Below are 27071 nucleotides of genomic sequence, written 5' to 3'. Positions count from 1 at the left end.
AATGAAAAAATCAATTGTATATTTGCTAACTGCATGTTTAAGGTCATCATTAAATATACATTTGTAAGGGCACAGAATGTTACACTATTTAGATATTGAGACAAATTTTTGCCATCAGCTTTTAAAAGTGTTGCCTTTATGAAAAAGTTTCCACCAAACATTTTATGTTTGTTTGCAAAAGCACAATGCATTATTGTGCCACTTGCACATTGTCACTGTGAGGAAAAGATCCATTTACATCTTTCTATTCCGTTGAAAGCAAGAGATTATTGCCAACTGGTCTTTCATAAAGATGTCATGAAGAGTAACGTTTTATTAGAAATATATTTTTTGCAGGATATAACTCACTTGATCCAACAGTGGAAGATGCCTACCAGCTGATAGTTAATGCAAAAGATTCAGCTGCCTTGTCTCTGACCACAAGCTCTGTGGTAAAGATTACTGTAAAAGAGAATTTGTGGAAGTCACCTGGTAAAATAGAAATTACTGAGAATTCTACAGACCCTCATCCCAAGATAATCACACAGGTAAGACTTTCAAGTACTGAAAATTATTTTGTGTCTATCCCTAAGTCCAGCTGAAATGCGCTTTATGCATAAATGAGCGGAAACTCTACATCGCAGGTCTCCAGCCCTTTTTCCCGACTAATATGCCCCATGTACTGAAGCACTTTGGTGTGTAATCATTATTAAAACTGAAATAGATTACTGTAATAATATTAGCTCAGAATTTGCGGGTGCTTGAATGGCACGTGCCATTATTAATGCATAAATTGGCCAGCAACCTGAGGCAAGGAAGAGGTGCCCTGTGAATTGTTACAAGGTGCTTTACGAAAACTGCATCATCCACTTAACCTCCCTGTGATTTTCATGAAGTTGCTGCATTCATACATTAATTATTTATTAAACACACTCAGTTGTCTTGTTGTCCAGTAACTAACAGTATAAGTACCCTTATCAACATGGTAATTGTTAATGATTACCAGTCAACATCTTTTGCTCAAAAAGTAAATAATCTTCAGGTTTTGAATTTTTGGTGATTTACAAATGTCACATTTTAAGCTTTTATTTCCTTAACTTACTTTTCTTATCGTTTTTCCCTCTCTCCTAATCCAATTTTTCCTTCTCTTCATTTTTCTTTTCGTGCATAATTTGGCATTAAATTCACCTACTCTAATTCATTCTCCTTTTCAGTCTTTCCTCTGTTCATTCTTCAGTCCTTTAGTCTTATTGGTTAAGAAGTTTGACCCATTGTTCACAAAGGTCCCAGATCGCCCATTCTGCACCATTGTCAGCTTCTAACTACAGTAACTGTGTAAAATAAATTTGTTAAAACCTAAAAGTGCATGAAAAAGTCGAACAACCGGGGGCATGCTGCAAAATGCCCTGCTCCAGCAAATCTGGGCCATTGTTTTGGTCACTCTTGCTTGAAATGCACTGAAATTGCACAGGAGTTCTCCTGGTCGCCCTTGAGAAGGTGGTGGTGAGTTGCCTTCTTGAACCACTGCAGTCCATGTGGTGTAGGTACTGCGACAGGCAGGATCAAATCCTGGCACTCCCTCCCTAACAGCACTGTGGGTGTACCTGCAGCAGTTTAAGAAAGCGACTCACTACTAGCTTCTCAAGGGCAATTAGGGGTTAGCAACAAATGCTGACCTAGGCAGTGACGCCCGCATCCCGTGAAAGAATGAAAAAATCAATTGTAATTTGCTAACTGCATGTTTAAGGTCATCATTAAATATACATTTGTAAGGGCACAGAATGTTACACTATTTAGATATTGAGACAAATTTTTGCCATCAGCTTTTAAAAGTGTTGCCTTTATGAAAAAGTTTCCACCAAACATTTTATGTTTGTTTGCAAAAGCACAATGCATTATTGTGCCACTTGCACATTGTCACTGTGAGGAAAAGATCCATTTACATCTTTCTATTCCGTTGAAAGCAAGAGATTATTGCCAACTGGTCTTTCATAAAGATGTCATGAAGAGTAACGTTTTATTAGAAATATATTTTTTGCAGGATATAACTCACTTGATCCAACAGTGGAAGATGCCTACCAGCTGATAGTTAATGCAAAAGATTCAGCTGCCTTGTCTCTGACCACAAGCTCTGTGGTAAAGATTACTGTAAAAGAGAATTTGTGGAAGTCACCTGGTAAAATAGAAATTACTGAGAATTCTACAGACCCTCATCCCAAGATAATCACACAGGTAAGACTTTCAAGTACTGAAAATTATTTTGTGTCTATCCCTAAGTCCAGCTGAAATGCGCTTTATGCATAAATGAGCGGAAACTCTACATCGCAGGTCTCCAGCCCTTTTTCCCGACTAATATGCCCCATGTACTGAAGCACTTTGGTGTGTAATCATTATTAAAACTGAAATAGATTACTGTAATAATATTAGCTCAGAATTTGCGGGTGCTTGAATGGCACGTGCCATTATTAATGCATAAATTGGCCAGCAACCTGAGGCAAGGAAGAGGTGCCCTGTGAATTGTTACAAGGTGCTTTACGAAAACTGCATCATCCACTTAACCTCCCTGTGATTTTCATGAAGTTGCTGCATTCATACATTAATTATTTATTAAACACACTCAGTTGTCTTGTTGTCCAGTAACTAACAGTATAAGTACCCTTATCAACATGGTAATTGTTAATGATTACCAGTCAACATCTTTTGCTCAAAAAGTAAATAATCTTCAGGTTTTGAATTTTTGGTGATTTACAAATGTCACATTTTAAGCTTTTATTTCCTTAACTTACTTTTCTTATCGTTTTTCCCTCTCTCCTAATCCAATTTTTCCTTCTCTTCATTTTTCTTTTCGTGCATAATTTGGCATTAAATTCACCTACTCTAATTCATTCTCCTTTTCAGTCTTTCCTCTGTTCATTCTTCAGTCCTTTAGTCTTATTGGTTAAGAAGTTTGACCCATTGTTCACAAAGGTCCCAGATCGCCCATTCTGCACCATTGTCAGCTTCTAACTACAGTAACTGTGTAAAATAAATTTGTTAAAACCTAAAAGTGCATGAAAAAGTCGAACAACCGGGGCATGCTGCAAAATGCCCTGCTCCAGCAAAATCTGGGCCATTGTTTTGGTCACTCTTGCTTGAAATGCACTGAAATTGCACAGGAGTTCTCCTGGTCGCCCTTGAGAAGGTGGTGGTGAGTTGCCTTCTTGAACCACTGCAGTCCATGTGGTGTAGGTACTGCGACAGTACTGTTAGGAAGGGGGTTCCAGGATTTTGACACAGTGAAGGAATGGTGATATATTTCAAAGTCAGGATGGTGAGTGACTTGGAGGGGAGCTTCCAATTGGACCTCTCCTACCCAAAACCATTTCTGTCTTAGTTGTCTACAAGCATTAACAACCTCATAGATTTATAATATTTGCTTAAGATGCAATTATTTTATTTATTTGTTTGTTCTTCCTTCCTTCCTCCATTAAACTTTCCTCCCATAAGACAGAATTGCTAACTTAGTATATTGAATTTACTTTTAAATGTTTTTCCACCATTTACTCTTAAGCTATTTTCTTTTCTTTTCTTCCACTTTTCACCTCGCCAAACATAATTCCAACCATTTACACTATTTTCCTGGTGAATCTTCCAGAATTACAATGAGCCATTGGAGAACACTTGCAGAATTTTAGTGCTGTTGTTTTTCAATTGCTGTGATTGTCTGAGAAACAGATCTACAGTTTTCCCTGTGAAGAAATCCTTGGAAATACATAAGTGTTGCAATATAGAAGCACTCCACTTGGCCCAACAAGTCAATGTTGGTCTTTACTCTCCAGGAGAGCAAATATTCTTAAATACATTTACCACTCTGTTACATGTCACTTTACTCCTTTTTTCTTCATCCACCTATCCAATCTAATTTTGAATATTGGTATAGCTTTTCCATTGATTACTAGCCCTGAAAGTGAATTCCACAGCTTTGAGACTCCCTGTGTAAAGAAACATCTCTTGCTCTTTGTCCTGAATTTCTTATTTTCAGCATTATGTCTGTGAGCCCTTATTCTAAGACCTCACAACTACTGAAAACAATCTTTTATCTATGGTGTTTCCTTCTTCTCATAATTAAACATTCCTACCATATCATCTTGCAATCTGTGATGCTCTAATAGAAACAACCCATATTTTTCAATTTTGTGTTTATATTTTTATTCCTTATAGCAGACTGAATCCCATTGAATCTGCATTGTACCTTCTCTAAAGACTCAATATTCTTTCTATAGTGTGGAGCCCAATACTGTACACAGGATGAATAAAACACTGAGGCCTTAAGGTTTTATTTAGATTTACCTATTGGCTTATATATCCCATACCTCTTGAAATAAACGTAGGGTCATTTTAACTTAAATGGAAAGTCAAATCAAACAGAGTGTTAAATGAAAAGCTGTTTTGATTCCATCAGTTTCCTGCTGGGTGGGTTGGGTTAATTATTAACTCCCTAGACTTCCATTAATTTTTTTAATGACATTATCTGTTGAAGGTAATGTCTGGCGAATCTAACCCCAAGAGCCTCAGTGTTCCACTGTGCCAAGTCTAATTCAGAGCATAATTGCAAATGTTGTCTATAACCAAAATTTATTATTACGCACGCACATACTGTAATTGAGCTACCACTTTTTAGATCATTGCTCCATCTCATAAATATTCCCTTTGTAGTTTGCCTCAATACACCCACGACACTACTTCTAGCACACCTTTGCAACACACCAGGAACTCTCTTTTCAATAAAACTACTAAATTTCTCCTTTGGGAAAAATGTGGTAAGTGTGGGGATTGATTAAAACAGTGAGACTTCGGGAGAGAGAGGTTAAAACAGCGAGACTTTGGGAGAGAGAGGTTAAAACAGCGAGACTTTGGGAGAGAGAGGTTAAAACAGCAAGACTTTGGGAGTGAGCGGTTAAAACAGCAGACTTCAGAACAGAGAGATTAAAACAGTGTGACTTCAGGAGAGAGAGTTTAAAACAGCGAGACCTCAGGAGAGAGATGTTTAAACAGAGAGACTTTGGGACAGAGAGATTAAAAAAGTGAGACTTCTCGACAGGGAGCTTCAAACAGTGAGACTTCAGGACAGAGAGCTTCAAACAGCCAGACTTCGGGACAGAGAGGTTAAAACAGCGAGATTTCTGGACAGAGAGCTTCAAACTGAGATTTCAGGACAGAGAGGTTAAAACAGTGAGACTTCTGGACACAGAGGTTAAACAGCCAGACTTGGGGAGAGAGAGTTTAAAACAGCGAGACTTCTGGACAAAAAGGTTAAAACAGTGAGACTTCGGGACAGAGAGGTTAAAACAGCGAGACTTTGGGAGTGAGAGGTTAAAACAGCGAGACCTCGGGAGAGAGATGTTTAAACAGAGAGACTTTGGGACAGAGAGATTAAAAAAGTGAGACTTCTCGACAGGGAGCTTCAAACAGTGAGACTTCAGGACAGAGAGCTTCAAACAGCCAGACTTCGGGACAGAGAGGTTAAAACAGCGAGATTTCTGGACAGAGAGCTTCAAACTGAGATTTCAGGACAGAGAGGTTAAAACAGTGAGACTTCGGGACAGAGAGGTTAAAACAGCGAGACTTTGGGAGTGAGAGGTTAAAACAGCGAGACTTCGGGACAGAGAGGTTAAAACAGCGAGACTTCGGGACAGAGAGGTTAAAACAGCGAGACTTTGGGAGTGAGAGGTTAAAACAGCGAGACTTCGGGACAGAGAGGTTAAAACAGTGAGACTTTGGGAGTGAGAGGTTAAAACAGCGAGACTTCGGGACAGAGAGGTTAAAACAGCGAGACTTCGGGACAGAGAGGTTAAAACAGCGAGACTTTGGGAGTGAGAGGTTAAAACAGCGAGACTTCGGGACAGAGAGGTTAAAACAGCGAGACTTCGGGACAGAGAGGTTAAAACAGCGAGACTTTGGGAGTGAGAGGTTAAAACAGCGAGACTTCGGGACAGAGAGGTTAAAACAGTGAGACTTTGGGAGTGAGAGGTTAAAACAGTGAGACTTCGGGAGTGAGAGGTTAAAACAGCGAGACTTCGGGACAGAGAGGTTAAAACAGTGAGACTTTGGGAGTGAGAGGTTAAAACAGTGAGACTTCGGGACAGAGAGGTTAAAACAGCGAGACTTTGGGAGTGAGAGGTTAAAACAGTGAGACTTCGGGAGTGAGAGGTTAAAACAGTGAGACTTCGGGAGTGAGAGGTTAAAACAGTGAGACTTCGGGAGTGAGAGGTTAAAACAGTGAGACTTTGGGAGTGAGAGGTTAAAACAGTGAGACTTCGGGACAGAGAGGTTAAAACAGCGAGACTTTGGGAGTGAGAGGTTAAAACAGCGAGACTTTGGGAGTGAGAGGTTAAAACAGTGAGACTTCGGGAGTGAGAGGTTAAAACAGTGAGACTTCGGGACAGAGAGGTTAAAACAGCGAGACTTTGGGAGTGAGAGGTTAAAACAGTGAGACTTCGGGACAGAGAGGTTAAAACAGTGAGACTTCGGGACAGAGAGGTTAAAACAGTGAGACTTCGGGAGTGAGAGGTTAAAACAGTGAGACTTCGGGACAGAGAGGTTAAAACAGTGAGACTTCGGGACAGAGAGGTTAAAACAGTGAGACTTCGGGACAGAGAGGTTAAAACAGTGAGACTTCGGGAGTGAGAGGTTAAAACAGTGAGACTTCGGGACAGAGAGGTTAAAACAGTGAGACTTCGGGACAGAGAGGTTAAAACAGTGAGACTTCGGGACAGAGAGGTTAAAACAGTGAGACTTCGGGAGTGAGAGGTTAAAACAGTGAGACTTCGGGACAGAGAGGTTAAAACAGTGAGACTTCGGGACAGAGAGGTTAAAACAGTGAGACTTCGGGAGTGAGAGGTTAAAACAGTGAGACTTCGGGACAGAGAGGTTAAAACAGTGAGACTTCGGGACAGAGAGGTTAAAACAGTGAGACTTCGGGAGTGAGAGGTTAAAACAGTGAGACTTCGGGACAGAGAGGTTAAAACAGTGAGACTTCGGGAGTGAGAGGTTAAAACAGTGAGACTTCGGGAGTGAGAGGTTAAAACAGTGAGACTTCGGGACAGAGAGGTTAAAACAGCGAGACTTTGGGAGTGAGAGGTTAAAACAGCGAGACTTCGGGACAGAGAGGTTAAAACAGTGAGACTTCGGGAGTGAGAGGTTAAAACAGTGAGACTTCGGGACAGAGAGGTTAAAACAGCGAGACTTCGGGACAGAGAGGTTAAAACAGCGAGACTTTGGGAGTGAGAGGTTAAAACAGCGAGACTTCGGGAGTGAGAGGTTAAAACAGTGAGACTTCGGGAGTGAGAGGTTAAAACAGTGAGACTTCGGGACAGAGAGGTTAAAACAGTGAGACTTCGGGACAGAGAGGTTAAAACAGCGAGACTTCGGGACAGAGAGGTTAAAACAGTGAGACTTCGGGACAGAGAGGTTAAAACAGCGAGACTTCGGGACAGAGAGGTTAAAACAGTGAGACTTCGGGAGTGAGAGGTTAAAACAGTGAGACTTCGGGACAGAGAGGTTAAAACAGTGAGACTTCGGGACAGAGAGGTTAAAAGAGTGAGATTAAAGCCTGCTTGCTCCTGGCCTTCTGGATGACCGTGTGTGCAGGAGGTGCCTCCAACTGGAGTAACTCAAGTTCCAGGTTTTGGAGCTTGAGCGGTAGCTGGGGGCACTACGGTGCATTCACGAGGCTGAGAGGTTTGGGGATAGCACGTTTCAGGACGTGGTCACTCCGCAGCTCAAGGAAGTGAAGCAGAGAGGGAATGGGTGACTGCCAGGCAGAAGGGGAACCAGACAGGTAGTGAGGGAATCTCGCTTGTATACCGTTTCTCGACCTTGGAAAACGGTGAGATTGCCAGCTCCTCTGAGGAGGCTAACCAGAGCAAATGCCATGGCATTTTGGGTGGTTCGGTTGCTTGGGGGGGAAGAAGTGTGGAAGGGCAATAGCAGTAGGGAATTCATTAATGAGGGGAGTGGACAGGAGCTAATGTGGCCGTAGATGTGACTCCAGGATGCTATGTTGCCTCCCGGGTGCCAGGGTCAAGGATGTCATGGAACGGCTGCAGGACATTCTGAATGGGGAGGGTGAACAGCCAGAGGTCATGGTTCATGTTGGGACTAATGACATAGGAAGAAAGAGAAATGAGGTCCTGCAAGCAGACTTTAGGGAGTTAGGTAGGAAATTGAAAAGCAGGACTTCAAAGGTAGTAATCTCCGGATTGTTCCCAGAGCCACACAGTAGTGAGTATAGAAACAGAATGATAGAACAGATGAATGCATGGCTGGAGAGATGCTGCAGGAGGGAGAGCTTTAGATTCCTGGGGCAGGTGGGACCTGTACAAGTTGGAGGGGTTATATCTGAACAGGAACGGGACCAGCATCCTTGCAGGGAGATTTGCTAATGCTGTTGGAGCAGATTTAAAGTAAATTGGTAGGGGGATGGGATCCTGAAAAGTAGTTCAGAGGGGAGAGAATCTGAAATGGAATTAGAAGTTAAACTGCTAGTAAGTGAGTCTGGAAGGCAGAGGAAACATAGGCTAGAGCTTAACAAGGCTAAATGGAATATTTTAATGCAACGGGCCTGAGGAATAACACAGACAAGCTGAGGGCACAGGTAGGCACGTGGAAGTATGATATTATAGCTATGACCGAGGCTTGATTCAAAGAAGGGCAGGATTGGCAGCTCAACATTCTTGGGCCTGAATCTTCGGGTCGGCGTACGGGGGTGAGCCCCACTTACTGACGCGTAAAACAATGCGGCGTGCATCCCAAGATCACCGCGTGTCATTCCGATCTTCAGTTCGGCGGGCACGCGCCGGAACCGGCTGCGCACCTGCCGAATTGCCAAAGGCCTATTAAGGCCTTTAATAATCTAATTAAGCTGGTTGTCTGGGCTGCCCATCTAACCTTAAGGTTGGGGGACAGGCGAAGAGCCCAGGTGGCCTTCACCTTTATCATGAAACCTCATCAACGGGTGGGATGAGGTTTCATGAAGGCTTTATGAATTTAATTTTTCATTAATATTCATTGACATGTTCCATGTCTGAATAATGTTCTCTCTTTATTTTAATTCATAATAATCAAACTAATTTCCTGAGGCAGCTCTGTGTCTTAGAGAGGTTTCTGCGTGCAGGCACTGACTCTCCCTCCTCCCCCTGTCAGCACAGGGAGTGCTTAGCACTTCCGGGTGTGCCTCACGCTGAGCGGGTCTCAATTGGCCCGGCTCTGCAAAATGGCAGTGCGCAATCGATTGTGGGCAGTGATTGGCTGCACACCCACCCACGGCTGCTCCTGCTCAACCCCCCGCGATAGGGAGAAAATTCTCCCCTTGGTTATAGAGCATTCAGATGAGAGAGAGGGACAGAAGAGGAGTGGAGGTGGGTCACAGTATTGAGGGTTGTAAAGCTTGTGCCCAGCTTCCCTGGTGATCTAGTGGTTAGGATTCGGCACTTTCACCGCCATGGCCCGGGTTCAATTTCTGCTCAGTGAGTGATGATTCACTGACCTTGTACAAACTGTTAAAAATTAAGTAATTAAAAACATATAAAGCATGTCAGCTCTGCCAGAATTATTAGAGTGAGAGCTGAGGTTTTAAGGGGACATGATGGTGTAGTGGTATTGTTGCTGGACTAGTAATTTCAAGACCAGGGTAATGGCTTTGGGAATCCTACCACGGAGGATGGTGGAATTTAAATTCAATAAAAAAATGTTTCAGGTGTTGGAAACGATGGTGTAGTGGTAATGTCACTGGCTTAGTAATCCAGAGCTTTGTGGTAAGGCTCTAGGGACATGAGTTCAAATCTTGCTATGGCAGGATTAATAAATATAGAAATGGTGACGATGAAACTATTTTTTCCCCTTGGTTGAGGGGTCAATAACCAGGGGTCATAGATTTAAGATAAGGGGCAGGAGGTTTAGAGGGGATGTGAGGAAGAAATTTTTCACCCAGAGGGTGGTGGGAATCTGGAACTCACTGCCTGAAAGGGTGGTAGAGGCAGAAACCCTCATAACTTTTAAGAATTATTTGGATGTGCACTTGCACTGTCATGACATACAAGGCTATGGGCCTAGTGCTGGAAAATGGGGTTAGAATAGTTAGGTACTTGTTTGACCAGTGCAGGCTGATGGGCCGAAGGGCCTTTTTCTGTGCTGTAGACCTCTATGACTCTAATATTGATTGAGGAATCAATTATAGCAGTGAGGAGGGATGATATCTTGGAAGGATCATCAAATGAGGCTATATGGGTAGAAGTAAAAAACACTAACGGGGCAAACATGCTATTGGGTGTGTACTGTAGGCCTCTAAACAGTCAGGGAGAGATAGGATCAAACATGTAATCAACTTTCAGAGAAGTGTAAAAATAATAAGGCAGTAATAGCAGGAGATTTTAACTACCCAAATATTAGCTGGGATAGTTTTAGTGTGCATGGTAGGGAGGGAGCAAAATTCTAAAGTTGCATCCAGGAGAACTTTTTTGCCAGTACATAGAAAGCCCAACAAGGGATGGGGCAGTTCTAGAATTAATATTTGGAAATGAGCCCGGGGAGGTGGAAGGCGTATCAATAGGGGAGCATTTTGTAGATAGTGACTGTAACTCAGTTAGATTTAGGACAGTTATGGAAAATGATAGGGTTGGGCCAGGAATAAAAGTTCTAAACTGGGGAAAGCCTAATTTAACTAAGATGAGATATGATTTGGCCCAAGTGGACTGGGACTTGCAGTTAAAACTGTGTCAGAGCAGTGGGAGGCATTCAAGGAGGAAATAGTGAGAATACAGGGCAAACATTTTCCTGTAAAGACAAAGGTGGGGACCAAGTCCAGGGAACCCTGAGTGTCAAGGGACATAGAAGTTAGGATTAAGAAAAAAAGAGAAGCTTATGGCAAATACCAAGGGCTCAGTACGGCAGAGTTCCTAGAGGAGTATAAAAAGTGCAGGGAGGAACTTAAAAAGGAAATTAGAAAAGCTAAGAGAGTGCATGAGAAAGTATTGGTGGCTAGAATAAAAGAACACCCAAAGGGGTTTTTAAAATATATAAAGAGCAAGAGAATAACTAGGGAAAGAGTAGGGCCAATTAGGGATCATAGAGTTAACTGTGTGTAGACCTGGAAGATGTGGGTACAGTTCTCAATGAATATTTTGCATTGGTCTTCACAATGGAAAAGGACGACGCAGGTATAGACATCGGGGTGGAGGACTGTGAAATATTAGAGGGAAGTAACATAGAAAGAGAGGAGGTACTAGTGGATTTAGTGGCCTTAAAAGTGGATAAGTCCGCAGGCCCGGATGAGATGCATCCCAGGTTGTTGAGGGAGGCAAGGGAAGAGATTTCAGGGGCTCTGGCAGTAATTTTCAAATCCTCTCTGGCCACAGGTGAGGTGCAAGAGGACTGGAGGACTACTAACGTTGTCCCATTATTGAAAAAGGGAGGAAGGGATAGACCAGGAAATTACAGGCCAGGCAGTCTAACCTCAGTGGTGGGGAAGTTACTAGAAAGAATTCTGAGGGACAGAATATATCTGCACTTGGAGAGACACAGATTAATCAGGGATAGTCAGCATGGATTTGTTAAGGGAAGGTCGTGTTTGACAAACTTGTTCAAGTTTTTTAAGGAGGTAACCAGGAGTGTTGATGAGGGTAATGCATTTGATGTGGTCTACGTGGACTTTAGCAAGGCTTTTGATAAGGTCCCTCATTGGCAGACTGATCAAGAAAGTAAGAGCCCATGGGATCCAAGGCAAGGTGGCGTGTTGGATCCAAAATTGGCTGACAGACAGGAAGCAGAGGGTGATTGTAGAGGGACATTTCTGTGACTGGAAGTCTGTTTCCAGTGGGGTTCCACAGGGCTTGGTGCTGGGGCCCTTGCTGTTTGTGGTGTACATAAATGATTTGGAATTAAATGTAGGAGATATGTTCAAGAAATTCGTGGATGACACAAAAATTGGTAGGGTGGTAAATAGTGAGGAGGTTAGCTGTAAATTGCAGGAGGATATCAACGGACTGGTCAGGTGGGCAGAGCAGGGGCAAATGGAATTCAATCTGGAGAAGTGTGAGTTACGTACATGGGGAGGGCTGACAAGGCAAGGGATTACGCAATGAATGGTAGGATCCTGGAGAGTATTGAAGATCAGAGGGACCTTGGTTTTCATATCTACAGACACCTGAAGGTAGCAGGGCAGGTAGATAAGGTAGTTAAGAAGGCATATGGGATACTTGCTTTTGTTAGCTGAGGTGTAGAATACAAGAACAGGGAGGTGATGCTGGAACCGTGTAAAACACTGGTTAGGCCACAACTGGAGTACTGCATGCAGTTCTGGTCACCACATTATAGAAAGGATGTGATTGCACTGGAGAGGGTGCAGAGGAGATTTACCAGGATGTTGCCTGGGCTGGAAGGTCTGAGCTATAAGAAAGATTGGATAGGCTGGGCTTGGTTTCCTTGGGGCAGCGAAGGTTGAGATGGGACCTGATAGAGGTGTATGAGATTATGAGGGTCACAGATAGGGTGGATAGGAAGGCACTTTTTCCATTAGTAGAGGGGTCTATAATCAGGGGGCATAGATTTAAGGTAAGAGGTAGAAGGCTAAGAGGAGAGTTGAAGAGAATTTTTTTCACCCAGAGAGTGATGGGAGTCTGGAACTCACTGCCTGGAAGGGTGGTTGAGTCAGAAACTCTAGCAACATTTAAGAAGTATTTAGATATTCATTTGCGTTGCCAAATCCACCAGGGCTATGGGCCAAGTGCTGGGAAATGGGATTAGTGTAGTCAGATCTTTGTTGACTGGCATGGACATGATGGGCCAAATGGCCTCCTTCTGTAAATGGGAGTCTATGGGAGGTTTTGGGGTGGGCACTTTTGAGGGTCGTAATGAAGAAGGTCTATGTCACAGGATGCACTGTGGGAATCTAATTGAAAAGTTAATGAGGGTTTCCATTTCCCACAGTGGGACACTAAGACCTGCCCCCTTAAAAACATCAATGGGTGTGCAAATGGCAAGCTAAGATTACGTTTTTTGCATTTGACGATTAATTCCGAGCCCCCAACTCACCCCTGCCCAATGTGAGAGGATGATATTGAGGCTGGACTGATTCAGGAAGAAAATCTAATTCCAGACAAAATAGTACAGAGATAGAATTTAGTAAAAACAATAAAAGCACAGGATAAAGTCCTGTGCAGTAAAAACATTGACATCTTCGGTTGATTATGATTTAAGAAATTACCAAATGAAAAATCTGAAATGCTATTGATCAAAAGTAAGGGAAAGGAAGGAAAAAGTAATTAATGTGAAATGCAGACTAGATCCAAAAGTTGACCCACGCTTTGGTGAAGCATGCATCAAAGGGCTATGAGGATGTTACAAATTGCAGAAAAATACCATTTGTGTTCGGTGGAAGAAAGGCTTGGACACAGCCATCCCCACATGTGCAAGGGGGTGCAACAATGTTGAGTGTTTACTGTAATATTAACTATTAGTTTGAATATAAGAATTTAAAGACAGTTCCTTACCTACCAGTAATTCATAATGCAAGTTTAGACAGGACTAGTCAGAGCAGGGTTTGAACAGTTGGATTGAGGAAGATGGTAAACTACTGCTTATTGCCTGGAGATGAGATTATTTTGAAATTAAGAAATATGTTTTCATTTAGATTGAACTATAAGCAGTAGTTCAATGTAAGAATACAGTACTAAATAAACCTATTTCAGAGTCATGCATTACTGTATTACCCCATGTAATAATAAAGCCTCTTTACTATTCCCACGGGAGGTAATTTTTCCATTCTTCAGAGTGTGGGTGAGCTCACATTGAGACTGTTGGCAGCAAATAGCTCCCACCACTTAGAAACTCAAGTCAAATATTCCTTCTATCCAGCTCTACCTGTCCCAGACTCCCTTAAACCAGCTTATATTTCACCTCTTTTCTATTTTTCCTTAGTTCTGTTGAAGAGTCACATTGACTCAAAACGTTAACTGTGTTCCTCTCCGCAGATGCTGTCAGACCTGGTTTTTCCAGGTATTTTTATTTTTGTTTTGGATTTCCAGCATCCGCAGTTTTTTTGCTTTTATCTTCAAATTCTTGGAATTGTTCCCACTTGTTTGGTTACCAAGTAGACATGGCATAATTTAAATACAATCACTAATCAGCAATTAGTAATGACTTTATCTGATTCTTTTGCTGACTAGGTTTTCAAGGATTCCTCTGTAGGCACCCTACAATCACTCATACCAAAGCCAAATACTGTGGATGCTGGAAATTCTGAAATAAAGATAAAAAATTCTGGAAATATTCAGCAGAACTTGAAGCATCTGCAGAGTGAATAGCAGAGTTAAGGTTTGCTAGTTTTGACAAATGAGGAATAGTGCTGCATGGTCACAGTCTCCAAGGATGTCCTTTGTGACTGTGATTAGGGCTGTTTCAATGATATGGCCAGGGGCAGAAATCTGATTGGAAAGAGTTAAAGAATTGTGGAAAGGATGGTCACATTGGAAGTATCTACTGAAACTATTTCATTAAGGGAGGTGTTGTAACGCAGTGGGTACACATGAACATATGAACTAGGAACAGGAGTAGGCTACTTTGCCCTTCAAGTCTGCTCCATCATTCAAAAAGATCATGGCTGATCTGATTGTAACCTACTGTCTACTCCCGATAACCTTTCACACCCTTGTTAATCAAAAATCTATCTAGCTCTACCTTAAAAATATTCAAAGACCCTGCTTCAACTAACTTTTGAGGAAGGGGGTTCCAAAGACTCACGACTGAGAGAAAAAAATTTTCCTCATCTCTGTCCTGAATGAGCAACCCCTTATTTTTAAGCCATAACCCCTAGTTCTAGATTCTCCCACAAGAGGAAACATTCTCTCCGCATCCACCTTACCAAGACTCCTCAGGATCTTAAAGGTTTCAATCAAGTTACCTCTTGCTCTTCTAAACTCCAGTGGATATAAGCCTAACCTGTCCAACCTTTTATAATATGAAATAGGTTTACACTAGAGTCATAGAGTTCTACAGCGCAGAAAAAGGCCCTTCGGCCCATCGAGTCTGTGCTGGTCAAACAAGTACCTAACTATTCAAATCCCATTTTCCAGCACTAGGCCCATAGCCTTGTATGCCATGGCAAGTCCACATCCAAATACTTCTTAAATGTTATGAGGGTTTCTGCCTCTTTTTCTGTGCTGTAGACCTCTATGACTCTATGGAAAGGAGAAATTACCTGCCTAATTCATAAATGATCTACACATCTTCCACATTTAAAATGATGTAAATATCGCATTGCGAGGTAGACTTTGTGCGGTAGTGTAAATCTATTTTATATTATAAAAATTTGGAGGGATGTTTAATAGGCTGCTATTTCGCTATCATCTATTTTACATGTTTACACAAAGTCTCAATCTTTGTACTAGGATCAATAATGCATCTGTACAGTGGGCTTGTCCTGCATCTGTTTCCTCCTTCTACCAGTCATTGCCTCTTCTGATTATCAGCACGTGTGTGTCTATTTTGTAAATTGGAGTAGAGACCTGACTTTCTTAAGCATGTTCCTGCCTGTATCAGTTGGAAGTCTCAATATTATCTGCTAATCAGGATCCTATGATGTATTTTTAGATACACTTTTATTGTTATTTTTTAGTGGGTTAATCCCGCTTTGCACGCTTTGTTTACTCCTGATATTCCTGATAAGTGCTTTACTATCCTGCTTTGTGTTTTGAACTATATTTTCCTTACAATTCATCTTTGCAACCCTTCTCAGTTTCTTGGTATTCCTCAACCTACCTTTATGGATCTCTACATGCTGTACTTTTCCTGGACATTTTAATATTTTCTGTGTTTTCTCTTCCATAATGCCTTTTACAACATTGCCAGTAAACTAAACTGATCTTATTTGTTTATTCTGTCCTTAACTAATTTCAGGTATAAATTTTGAATTGAATAAAACCTTTGACTATTTCCCTTCAGTTTTCCTTTCCTTTATTTTCCAAGCATTTTCTTCCAATGTTATAATTCCCCATACATTCTCCCAGATTTAATATTTGGCACTCATCTGTAATATCGTACCTCACAAAGATGTCTTACATCCCCCTTTAATTATTTGGTGAGCTGTTGCACATTCTTACTACCAATATTTTCTCTTGCTATCCAAAGAGACTCAGTACTGCTTCCAGCATCAAACTCCATTGTAATCGGTGCCTCCCTAATCAATAATTTCACCCCACTTCCTGCCTGCCTCACCTTAATAGTGCTTCGTAAAATACACACCATTTGATTTCGATCAGGTTTCAGTTATCTTACATCTATTTCCTCCCTATGTTCCAACACTTAACAATAACAACCTTTCAGGCAGTGAGTTCCGGATTCCCAACACCCTCTGGGTGAAAATATTCTTCCTTATATCCCATCGAAACCTCCTCCTCCTTACCTTAAATCTATGACCCCTGGTTATTGATCCCTCCACCAAGGGGAAAAGTTCCTTCCTGTCTATCCTATCTATGCCCCTCATAATTTTATACACCTCAATCATGTCCCCCCTCAATCTCCTCTGCTCCAGGGACAATAATCCCAGATATCCAATCTCTCCTCATAACTAAAACTCTCCAGCCCAGGCAGCATCCTGGTAAATCTCCTCTGTACTCTCTCTAGTGCAATCACATCCTTCCTATAGCGTGGATTCCAGAACTGCACAAAATAATCTAGCTGTGGCCTAACCAGATTTTTATACAGTTCCAGCATAACCTCCCTGCTCTTATATTCTATGCCTCGGCTAAATTAAGGCAAGTATCCCATATGCCTTCTTAACCACCTTATTTACCTGCCCTGCTACCTTAAGAGACTGGTGGACATGCACACCAAGGTCCCTCTGATCTTTGGTACGCCCCAGGCTCCTACCATTCATTGTGTATTCTCGTGCCTTGTTTGTCCTACACAAGTGCATCACCCCACACTTACGTGGATTAAATTTCATTTGCTGCTGATCAGCCCATCTGACCAGCCTGTCTCTATCCTCCTGTAATCTAAGGCTATCCTCCTCACTATTTACCACCCCATCAATTTTTGTGTCATCCATGAAAACTGATCAACTCTCCTACATTCAAGTCTAAATCATTTATATACACCACAAACAGCAAGGGACCCAACACTGATCCCCACTGTAGACAGGCTCCAGTGGAACCCCACAGAGACAGGCATCCAGTCACAAAAACACCACTCGACTATTATACTTTGCTTCCTGACACTCAGCCAATTCTGGATCCAATTTGCCAAATTGCCTTGGATCGCATGGGCTCTTACCTTCGTTATCCGTCTCCCATCGGCACCTTACCAAAAGCCTTGCTGGAGTCCAAGTAGGCTACGTCAAATGCATTGCCCTCATGGTCACCTCTTCGAAAAATTCAATCAAATTGGTCAGACATGACCTCCCCTTAACAAAACCATGCTGACTGTCCTTGATAAATCCCTGCCTCTCCAAGTGTAGATTAATTCTGTCCCTCAGAATTGCTTCCAATAGTTTCCCCACCACTGAGGTGAGACTGACTGGCTTGCAGTTCCCTGGTTTATTCCTTCCTCCACTGAGGTGAGACTGACTGGCCTGTAGTTCCCTGGTTTATTCCTTCCTCCCTTCTTGAATAACGGTACCACATTGGCTATCCTCCAGTCCTCTGGCACCTCTCCTGTGGCCAGAGAGGTATTGAAAATTATTGCCAGCGCCCCTGCTATCTCCTCCCTTGCCTCACTCAAAAGCCTGGGATACATTTCATCCAGGTCTTGAGATTTATCTACTTTTAAGCCTGCCAGACCACTTAGAACCTCCTCCCTTTCTTTGCTAATTTCTTTAATTATATCACAGTCCTTCTGCCTGAGTTCCATACCCACGTCATCCCCCTCACTTGTGAACACCGACACAAAGCATTTAGAACTCTACCCATGTCTTCCGGTTCCGCACACAAATTGCTATAGTCCTTAATGGGCCCTACTCTTTCCCTAGTTATCCTCTTACTCTTAATGTACTTGTAAAATAGCTTTGGATTTTCCTTTATTTTACCTGCCAATGTTTTTTCATGCCCCCTTTTTGCTCTCCTGATTTCCTTTTTAAGATCCCCCCTACACATTCTACACTCCTCCAGGGCTTCCGCTGTTTTGAGCCCTCGGTGTCTGCCATAAGCCTCCCTTTTTCCCTTTATCCAATCCTGTATGTCCCTCGACATCCAGCATTCCCTGGATCTGTTAGTTCCACCCTTTGTCTTTACTGGAATATGTTGGCCCTGTACTCTCCCTATTTCCTTCTTGAATGAGCCCCACTGCTTTGATGCAGATTTACCTAAAAGTAGTTGCTCCCAGCCCACTCTGGCCAAATCATATCTAATCTTATTAAAATCGGCTTTCCCCCAATTTAGAACTCTGATTTCTGGCCCATCCTTGTCCTTTTCCATAACAATATTGAATCTAATGGAGTTATGATCACTATCTGCAAAATGCTTCCCCATTGATACCTCTGCCACTTTCCCAGTTTTATTCCCTAAAATTAAGTCTGGGACTGCCACCTCTCTTGTAGGACCTTGTACGTACTGGCTTTAAAAGATCTCCTGGATGCATTTTAAGTATTCCGCTCCCTCTAAACCTATCACACTCTAACTAACACAGTTAATGTTGGGGAAGTTGAAATCCCCCACTATTATTACCCTATTATCTTTCCACTTCTCTGAAATTTGCCTACATATCTGTTCTTCTATTTCTCAGTAAAGCTATTGTGATGAAGATTAGTGACTTTACAGGAACCTTGTGGGTAAACTAGGACTTAACATTTCTCTGGAGCTATTACAAATTTCACAATGAGATCACCAACTTTTCACCAGGAACTCAATGGCATTTTATTAGCATTAGATATCTGAAATGAATATTACTATGACTGGCTTGTTTTGTATTGTTCCTTCTAAATAATTCACATTTTATGAAAATACCTGGCAGTAAACCACATGGAATGGTAGCTGTTAAAATGTATATACAAAGTTATAGGTTTATTTACTACTTTTCCACCAATGAAGAAAATATGGGCAATAGTTCCTTAAGTTTTATAGCCCTGCATTATTTCTCTAATTTAGGTGGAGTGGAATGAACCTGGTGCAATATTTGAACTCAAGCCAAAGAACAAGATGGCTTATCCCAAATTTCCATTTGTAATCGATGCCACTGGTAACATTAGTGTAACAGAACCATTAGACAGAGAAGAGATTAGTGAGGTAAGTTCCTGTGTTCACAGATTACAAAACATACTTTCTTCGAAGGATGGTACTAAGATCTTAAAGGGGCTTGAGGATAGAAACCAATAGGTTTTTTGTACCTAGAAATATGGGGGGTAACATTCATCTTCACTGCATGCGTGATAATACGGCAGAGAGAATTGCTGTCTCATCTTAGAATCTGCCTGATTTTCATTTAATTGATTTCAACATATAGACTTTGAGTGTCCTATTTCAAGAAAGATATAAAAGCATTTGAAAAAAGTTGAACGATTTTGAATAGGGCACCGAGGTGTTACAAATGTGACATTGCCCTGACAGCAGGTCCATCATCCATGTCATCTTCTGTCAATGCTTTCTATGCATGCTCTGAGATCTGTGAGGGAACAGGCATCTTGGTTAAAATGAAATTGTTGAAGGCAGCTTACCACCACCTTCTTGAGGGAAATTGGGGACAGACAGTAAATGCTGGCCTAGCCAGTGATGCCCAAATCCTATGAACGAATGGAAAAAAAAATCTCTGCATTATGACTTTCTCAATCTGATTAACCAACATTCGTGAATCAGGAAAAGAAAAAGCCCCATGTCATCAAAGCTCCTATAAGTATTCATTATGGAAAATATCCCCACTCTTAGAACCTCAACCAAGGGCTCTTCACTACAGATAAGACTAGAATGGACACTCTCTGTCTAATGGGCTGCATCCTGGTTAGTTTGTCATCATACATATCTGATACATGGCTTGGGGACTTCTCCAAAAGCTTTGTAGACAGTCTGGCACATTCTCAAATGACTGTATAAAATACTGATGCTGAACTAGCAAACTGTTCTGGGTGGCAGGTCCTGGAAGAATAAAATCCTTGGGCTTAGTAACTAAAGGAACCTCCAGCCCAATATGTTGAAACTCCTGAAATGCAACCTCCATTTGCTCCATTAGTTAATCTATAGAAAAGTATACTGTGATCTGTAACAGGCTATATTTGGTGATGTGCACTTTTCTATATACTGCTTCAAATTTCCCATTATCTAGTATTTTTTTATTTGTGTGTTTAGTATGTACTGTTGGCGTATGCTCTGGATAAAAATAGAGAGCCACTGGAAACACCACTGGAAATTGTGATCATCGTAAAAGACATCAATGACAATCACCCAATTTGTAAGGATGCAGTAACAATGATTGAGGTGCAAGAAAATGAAGATATAGGTGAGCATAATCACATTAGAAATGTGAGGTATCATGTCTATATGGAAAAGGATTGGGTTTCTATTAATCACATTCAAGCCCCCTAAAATGAATAACTGAGTAAAAGAATAAACCATTTAAGAAGCTACAATTCTTTTTCCACTTTTTCCAATGATCCCTGTTAAATGAATAAAATATTTGAATGAAAGAGTGATTGATTGGGTGTAGTATTGACAGCAGCCACCGTCAGCCTCATGATACTGCCGAGCAATGAAGAGCTGCCAGCCTCTGACTGGCCAGCAGCTCTCAGTGGCTGGGACTTCCAGCCGCAGGGTCCTTGAACCCAGGGAAGACCCACTGCTACTGTGATTGGCACTTAATTCAGCAGGTTTCCCTGAAAATAGGCAATGTGGGGCTCTCTATCCTAGAATTACCCCTGTCTCTACCTCTTTACATGATCCACTTGACCTCTGTATCCCTGCTCATCCTTGTTCCATTGTTATTCACCTCATTTTCACTCATTCACTCTCACTAACTGCCTCCCAGGAATTGGTGCTGAGCTACAAGGAGCCCCCATATCCTTAATAACTTTCTCTACTCTCCTTCTTGGTAATCATTCCCATTGACACCTTCTCTACATCAAACGTTTTTTTTCTTCTCCATTACCACTTCCATTTTCCTTGCACTAACATCTTTTTGTTATTTAATCTCTCTTGCTGTCTACTTTTTCATACATCTTCCCCTTCATTCTTTACCTCTCCCACTTTCCCTGCCGCTGTACTTGCATAAAACTCTGCTATTCTCTGGAGATAGGTTACTGACCTGAAATATTAACTCTTGGCTGAATAATAAGGTGCGGTGGGGGGGGTGGTGGGGCATGGACGGCAGATGGAAAAGCAACCCATCCCCTCCACCCCACCCACCAAAATCATGTTGGTGTGGAGCCAACACATCCGATGCTGACCCGCCCAGCAGCCATAAAGCACTGAGGGGTTGACTATTGAGGGCTGAGTGGGACTCCCGCGGAAGTCCTGCCTTCTGCTGCCAGCTAATCTGATTGGCCTTAAGCTCTATAAGTTCTGGCAGTGCCAGGAAGGCATCACAGTGGCTGCTGCTGGGACTGCAGGTGAAGACGGGATCCTAAGACTTTGGTGAAGAGGGGATCCAAAGTCTTAGGATCCCTGGAGCAGGTAAATCCAGGGTCTTGGCCTAGGAAGGTTTGTGTAGGTTAGTGGGAGGGGCAATGGTGGGTGGGAGTAAGGGGTAGGAAGGAGGGGTGTGGTTCAACCTAAGAGGGTGCAGCCCCATGATCAGGAAGGGGCAGCCCCTGAAGAGCAATATCCCCTTCTCACACTTTAATAAGTTGATGTAAAAAATTGGGCTCCCTGCTGCCCCTGCCAAACATTTTATGGAGTGGCCAGCCTATTATCAGGGTCAGTTGGTTTGATAGCGAGCCTAATTGACCCTTAAATGTTCATTTAAATATGGTGGGTGGGCCTACTGATTTCAGCACCCACCTGCCTGCTGTATTAGGGGGTGAGCTTGGGGGTCAGTGGAAAGGTGGTGAGATGGGCGCTCGCCCCATTTTATATGTCACTCCCATCATAAGAAACATGCCTGCTGGAGGCACATAAAATTCAGGCCTCTTGTTTCTCTTCCCACAGCTGCTGCCAGGCCTGCTCAGAATTTCTAGCATTTTCTGTTTTTATTTCTGGTGAACTTTAATGTATACATTTCTTTATGTCACTGATACACTTTCTAAATTCAGGAAGCTTTATCGGAACTGTGCTTGCAACAGATGAGGATGAAGAGGGAACATCCCATTCTTTATTGAGTTATGCAATTGTTGACCAAGACCCAAAGATTCCAGAAGACAACATGTTCACTATTGATAAGTACAATGGAAAAATCCAACGTTTCAAAGGGCATCTGCAGAAGCAAAATGCACCTGAATATATTTTAAAAGTCCGAGTCGCAGACCAACTAGGGCAGAAAGAAGGTCTGTATAAATCTCACTAATCCAAAAATTATATGACATGATATCTGTAGATATCCATAGACATTCAGAGGATCTCAAGGCCCATTACAAATGCTTTGCTTTTATTTGTTTTATAAATGCCTGGGCATTTTGGAGACGACTCAGGCCATCCCTTCCTTCCTTTTTAAACAACAACAAATGAGATGATTTCACTTTATGAAGTGAAGTCATCATTGGATATTAGGGGCATCAAGGGGTATGGAGAGAAAGCGGGAATGGCGTTGAGATAGAGGATCAGCCATGATCATATTGAATGGTGAAGCAGGCTTGAAGGACCGAATGGCCTACTTCTGCTCCTAGTTTCTATGTTTCTGTGCACAGGCACATGGGGCGTAATTTTGTGGCACTGTTGCGGCAGAGGCGGGGCCGGAAAACGTGGTGAGCCATTCAAAAGCCCATTGACTTCAGCAGGACCAGAAGATCCTATTGGCAGGAGGTGCTGTAAAATTCTACCCCTGATGTGGTGTGCCCAGCTCCATTTCTGAATCCTGTTTTAATCGCCAGTTTCTTATCGATCCCATGTTCTACTCTGGGCTCCTGTGGCTCTGAGTTCAATTGGAATTTTTTTCTTCTGGGCAGAGTTAGCAGTGAATTGAATTACTTTCGCCTTGTATATTCTTCCACATTGTGGTAAATATTCCTGACTAAGTCACCCAGTTTAGGTAAGAGAAAGGGGGTCAGGTTAGAGTCACACACAGAAATAATTCCTGATGTCTGGATAGCCGCATCACAACTGGAGGCTTTGGGTTAGGTTTAAAAAAAACTTGCATCCTGCAAGGTTCAAAATGCAATAACTGTTCAATACTTCACTCCCTGTCCTCTGTGCCCTTTGCCACCTATATCCTAGCCCTGCCCTTTATTCCCAAATCCTTCTCCTTGCCTAAAACTTGAGTGCTCAAGTATTGGCAAGGCAACATACTATACCAGACACAATTTGCTGAAATTTATAGTTTATTGATAATCATTCAAATCAAAGTTTGGACTAATTCATAATTAAAGCTTTTTGTTTCTTTTATAGGACTAACCACTGAATGCATGGTCAATATCTCTGTTATTGATATCAATGACATGATTCCTATCTTTGAGAAATCAGAGGTAAAAGTAAAGTAAATTTCACCACACCTGTAATATTTGAAGAACTCAAAGGATATGTGTTGCTGCTGCTTTATGCAGCATAATGTGGGACAGGGCCTGATTGTGCATCAGAGTTTGTTTATATTTATGTTTGCGGATATACTTTTGTCAGAGTGTTACAGCAAATCATTATGGTGTTATCCTACATACATCAATGTGATATCCATTGAAGTACAAGTTGTTGTTCTTCACATTTGAACCCAGGCAGTAGATGTCAGCTATTCAACTGTGATGAACATTGCAACTGAGGGTGATCCTATCCTCACTTGTACACGTTTGGGTTGAGTAGCGACTGGGGGCAACAAATAGCAAGGACATGAACTTTGGCTTGTTTTTCTTTTCCTAGTCCAAAGAACAGAATCTTACGTCCTGCGGGCGGGTGTGCACCTGACCTGTCTGGCCACAAAATAGCGCGAGATGATGTTCGGTGAGCGCCCCGACGTCATCGCACGCTCGCACGATATCTGGCTCGGCGGGCACATGCAGTAGTTGGGAGGGTGCCAGCCGACAATTAAGTGGCAAGCCATTGAAGTTGATTTTTCGTGGTTGGCGGACGAGCCAATCAGCCAGGCGGCCTTTACATTTTTGCTCAAACTTCAATCCAGGGCAGGATGAAATCTCTGTGGGGAAATAAAATTAAAAGAGGTATCTGGGGACTGGTTTTTATGAGGTATGCTTTCAGGTGCTTGATTGTGCTGCATGGGCATATTTTGCAGCATTTTTGTTGTTTTGTTTATTCTGTGGAGATCTGCAGCTCCCTGAAGCAGCTGTCTGCCTTCAGGGAGCTTGGTGGAAGCGCTCACTAGCACCCGCAGTGATGCTGCTGCCCGCCATCTTTCTGCCCCCACTGGCAGTGCTGAGCCATACTCGGGGCACGAGCCAGTGTGAAATCGTGGTTGGGGGCCGATCACATTAAGTCCGCTCTCAGGCCCGCCGATCACGCATGCTAGACAAGCGAAAAATTCAGGCCAAGGAAACTGAGGCCGGTTGCATTTTCCCCGTGGTTGCTTTTGATAAGATCATTGATCAATGTTAAGACCTTGTTCTTTGCTGTCACAATGTATGGCATGTTCACCCACTAAACAATCAGAGCTACTCTCAACATTTCTCTCGATAGTGTTTGCCATTCCTTGCCTTAAACAAATTTGTAATATTTGCAGCTTGGATTCTTCAAAATGTGTTATTTAACAAATACAACCTTATGCGGCAGTTGGTTGACTCATATTTAGTGGGATTGCTTCTGAAGACTGATTTATTGCCTGAGAATTGTGGTTTATGATTGAGTCACCAGTCATAAAGCTCATTTGTTCTCTACTAGATAGCAGGGCAGTAGTCTGTGAGGTCCAAATGAGTTTTTTTCCACCACAAAAAAAAAATTGATGAAGCTCATTAAAATGGTTCATTCATAAATCTTTCAGTTGAGAGCTATCTCATTCAGGCTCAATATATTCTGGGGCTGGGTGTAACATATTCATAATTTTCAATGCTAAACCATCCTTATAACTGTGTCCTTACCTGCCAATGTTTTGTGTTTCATGTTTGCCAGTATGGCCCCATCACCTTACCTGAAAACACTTCATTGGATACGGTACTGATAGAAATTCAGGCAACAGATAATGATGAGCCTTTCACGGGCAGCTCTGAGATATTGTACACTGTTGTAGAAGGTGATGAGGAAGGAACTTTCAAAATTATAACTGAAGAAAGTACAAATAAAGGAAAGGTGCAGCTGGTTAAGGTAAAGTTTTGAAAAATTATCATAGCTTCTGTGGTTGCAAAGTAAGTTGGGTTTAAGAGGCTGTATTCCTAGAATGTTGTATTATCAATGTTTTCCTGATAATCAACCCTTGAATAAACCAAGTCCTATATTGTAATACGTGAACCAAGGTTAGGTAGTACAATGTAATACTTTAAACCTTTAGCTCTTGAGTAATATTATCTTTTTCTCTTTTGCATATTCTGACTTATCTGTACCACATGCAGTGCACAAAAAAGTCAAATAACAAACACACTATGCAACATAAGCACTATCTGCAAAAGCAGTTAAGCTAATTAGCTTCTTTAAGAACAGGCTTGTCCAACTGCTGGCCTATGGTCCAGATCTGGCCCACTATGCCCCTCTATCCTGGCCCATGGACACAGTTCAAAATGCCAGGAAATAGAGTGGAAGGTTCTGCAAGGAGCTGTTCCTACTCCTCCGATCACAGGTGTATTATCTCTTACGTTGGCTGCTGATAGGCACAGAAGAGTGCTACATTCAGCCTGAGGCCTAAATACCGGTGGCAGCGGCGGGTCTGGGGAGAAAGGGATGTTTTCAGAGAGGTGGGGGGGCGGAGAGAGAGACGGAGAGAGATACTGGCTGCTGGGCTAGGGGGAGAAAGACAGGCTGCTGGGCAGGAGAGGAGAGAGAGACACTGGCTGCTGGCTGGGAGGGGAGAAAGAGACACGGGCTGCTGGGTTTGGTGGAGAGAGAGATACTGGCTGATGGGCAATGATGAGGGGAAAGAGACTGGCTGCCGAACAGGGTCGGAGAGGGAGACTGGCTGGGCTGGGGGCGGGGGAAAGAGAGAGAGAGAGACTGGATACTGAATTTGGGGAGAGAGAGAGATTCTGGCTGCTGGGTGGTGGTGGGGACAGAGACTGGCTGCTGTGCAGGGTCGAAGAGGGAGACTGGCTGCTGGTTGGGGACAGCATATTTGATAAGGTGCTATATAACAGAAAATATTTCTTAAACAAGTGTATCTCCATGTACCATGTAATTTATCAAGTAACATGCACTTGTATTATGATTTCAGAAGGTATGTAATCTTTTTGCACAGCACAAAAATAAAATAAAGCGAAGAATAAATTTAGGGCTGACTTCAATGAAGATGCAAAGTACATTAATCAGTTAGTCTGGAATAGCTGACCTTAATAATAAAATCAATCTAATACACAGATCTGAAATGGTGTTGGATAAAATATTTTGTGCCACTGAAATCATGTGTAGATCAGATAGTGCTTATACAATCAACACTTCTTAATGTAATTCTTCTAAAAGTTTAATCTGCATCTTTTATTTTAAATCAAGGGTGATGTATACTAACTTATACAGCACCACCAAGTAAGTCCTCGGTGCCAAGTGTATCTTCAGGGTGAAAAGCCAAGAAGCAGGTAGAAACTTCTCCAGAGGAAAACCACATAATGAATCACTGATCTTTGCTTGTGCATTTCCTGGTTGCCAGCTATGGAAAGAGAATGGCAGTAGTTGAGGGGCAAGTGCCTTATCCAATTCTTTAGATAGGGATCATGTGTGGTACAAGGACATTCAGATAGAGAGAATATAAAGTTCAAAGATGCAAAGAATTAGGTAAAACCTATGCTTGTGTTATCAGTGAGTATTGGTTACACTTACTGAGAATAACACATTAAATGAACCAACATAAAATTTGATATGTGAACTTAAAAGACATCATTAAAATTTACTTCTCTTTAAGAATGAAGAGGC

The 27071-nt window shown here is 42.2% G+C and overlaps 1 protein-coding gene across 3 annotated transcripts in view; it reads left to right on the top strand.

Annotated features, from left to right (window-relative positions):
• cdh17 (cadherin 17, LI cadherin (liver-intestine)) overlaps positions 1 to 27071 on the top strand; it is a 126340-nt gene that overhangs the window by 56805 nt on the left and 42464 nt on the right. For all 3 annotated transcript variants that reach the window (XM_041190020.1, XM_041190021.1, XM_041190022.1), the window contains 6 exons: positions 337 to 527; positions 19092 to 19229; positions 20283 to 20433; positions 22181 to 22411; positions 23469 to 23545; positions 25131 to 25322. In XM_041190020.1, the coding sequence (XP_041045954.1) occupies positions 337 to 527; positions 19092 to 19229; positions 20283 to 20433; positions 22181 to 22411; positions 23469 to 23545; positions 25131 to 25322 (980 nt within the window). The remainder of the gene's footprint in view (positions 1 to 336; positions 528 to 19091; positions 19230 to 20282; positions 20434 to 22180; positions 22412 to 23468; positions 23546 to 25130; positions 25323 to 27071) is intronic.

The sequence above is a fragment of the Carcharodon carcharias genome, chromosome 6 (assembly GCF_017639515.1).
Source record: "Carcharodon carcharias isolate sCarCar2 chromosome 6, sCarCar2.pri, whole genome shotgun sequence".
NCBI lineage: Eukaryota > Metazoa > Chordata > Chondrichthyes > Lamniformes > Lamnidae > Carcharodon > Carcharodon carcharias.
Note: the sequence above shows the minus strand (reverse complement) of the source record. Positions and strands in the feature narration are given on the sequence as shown.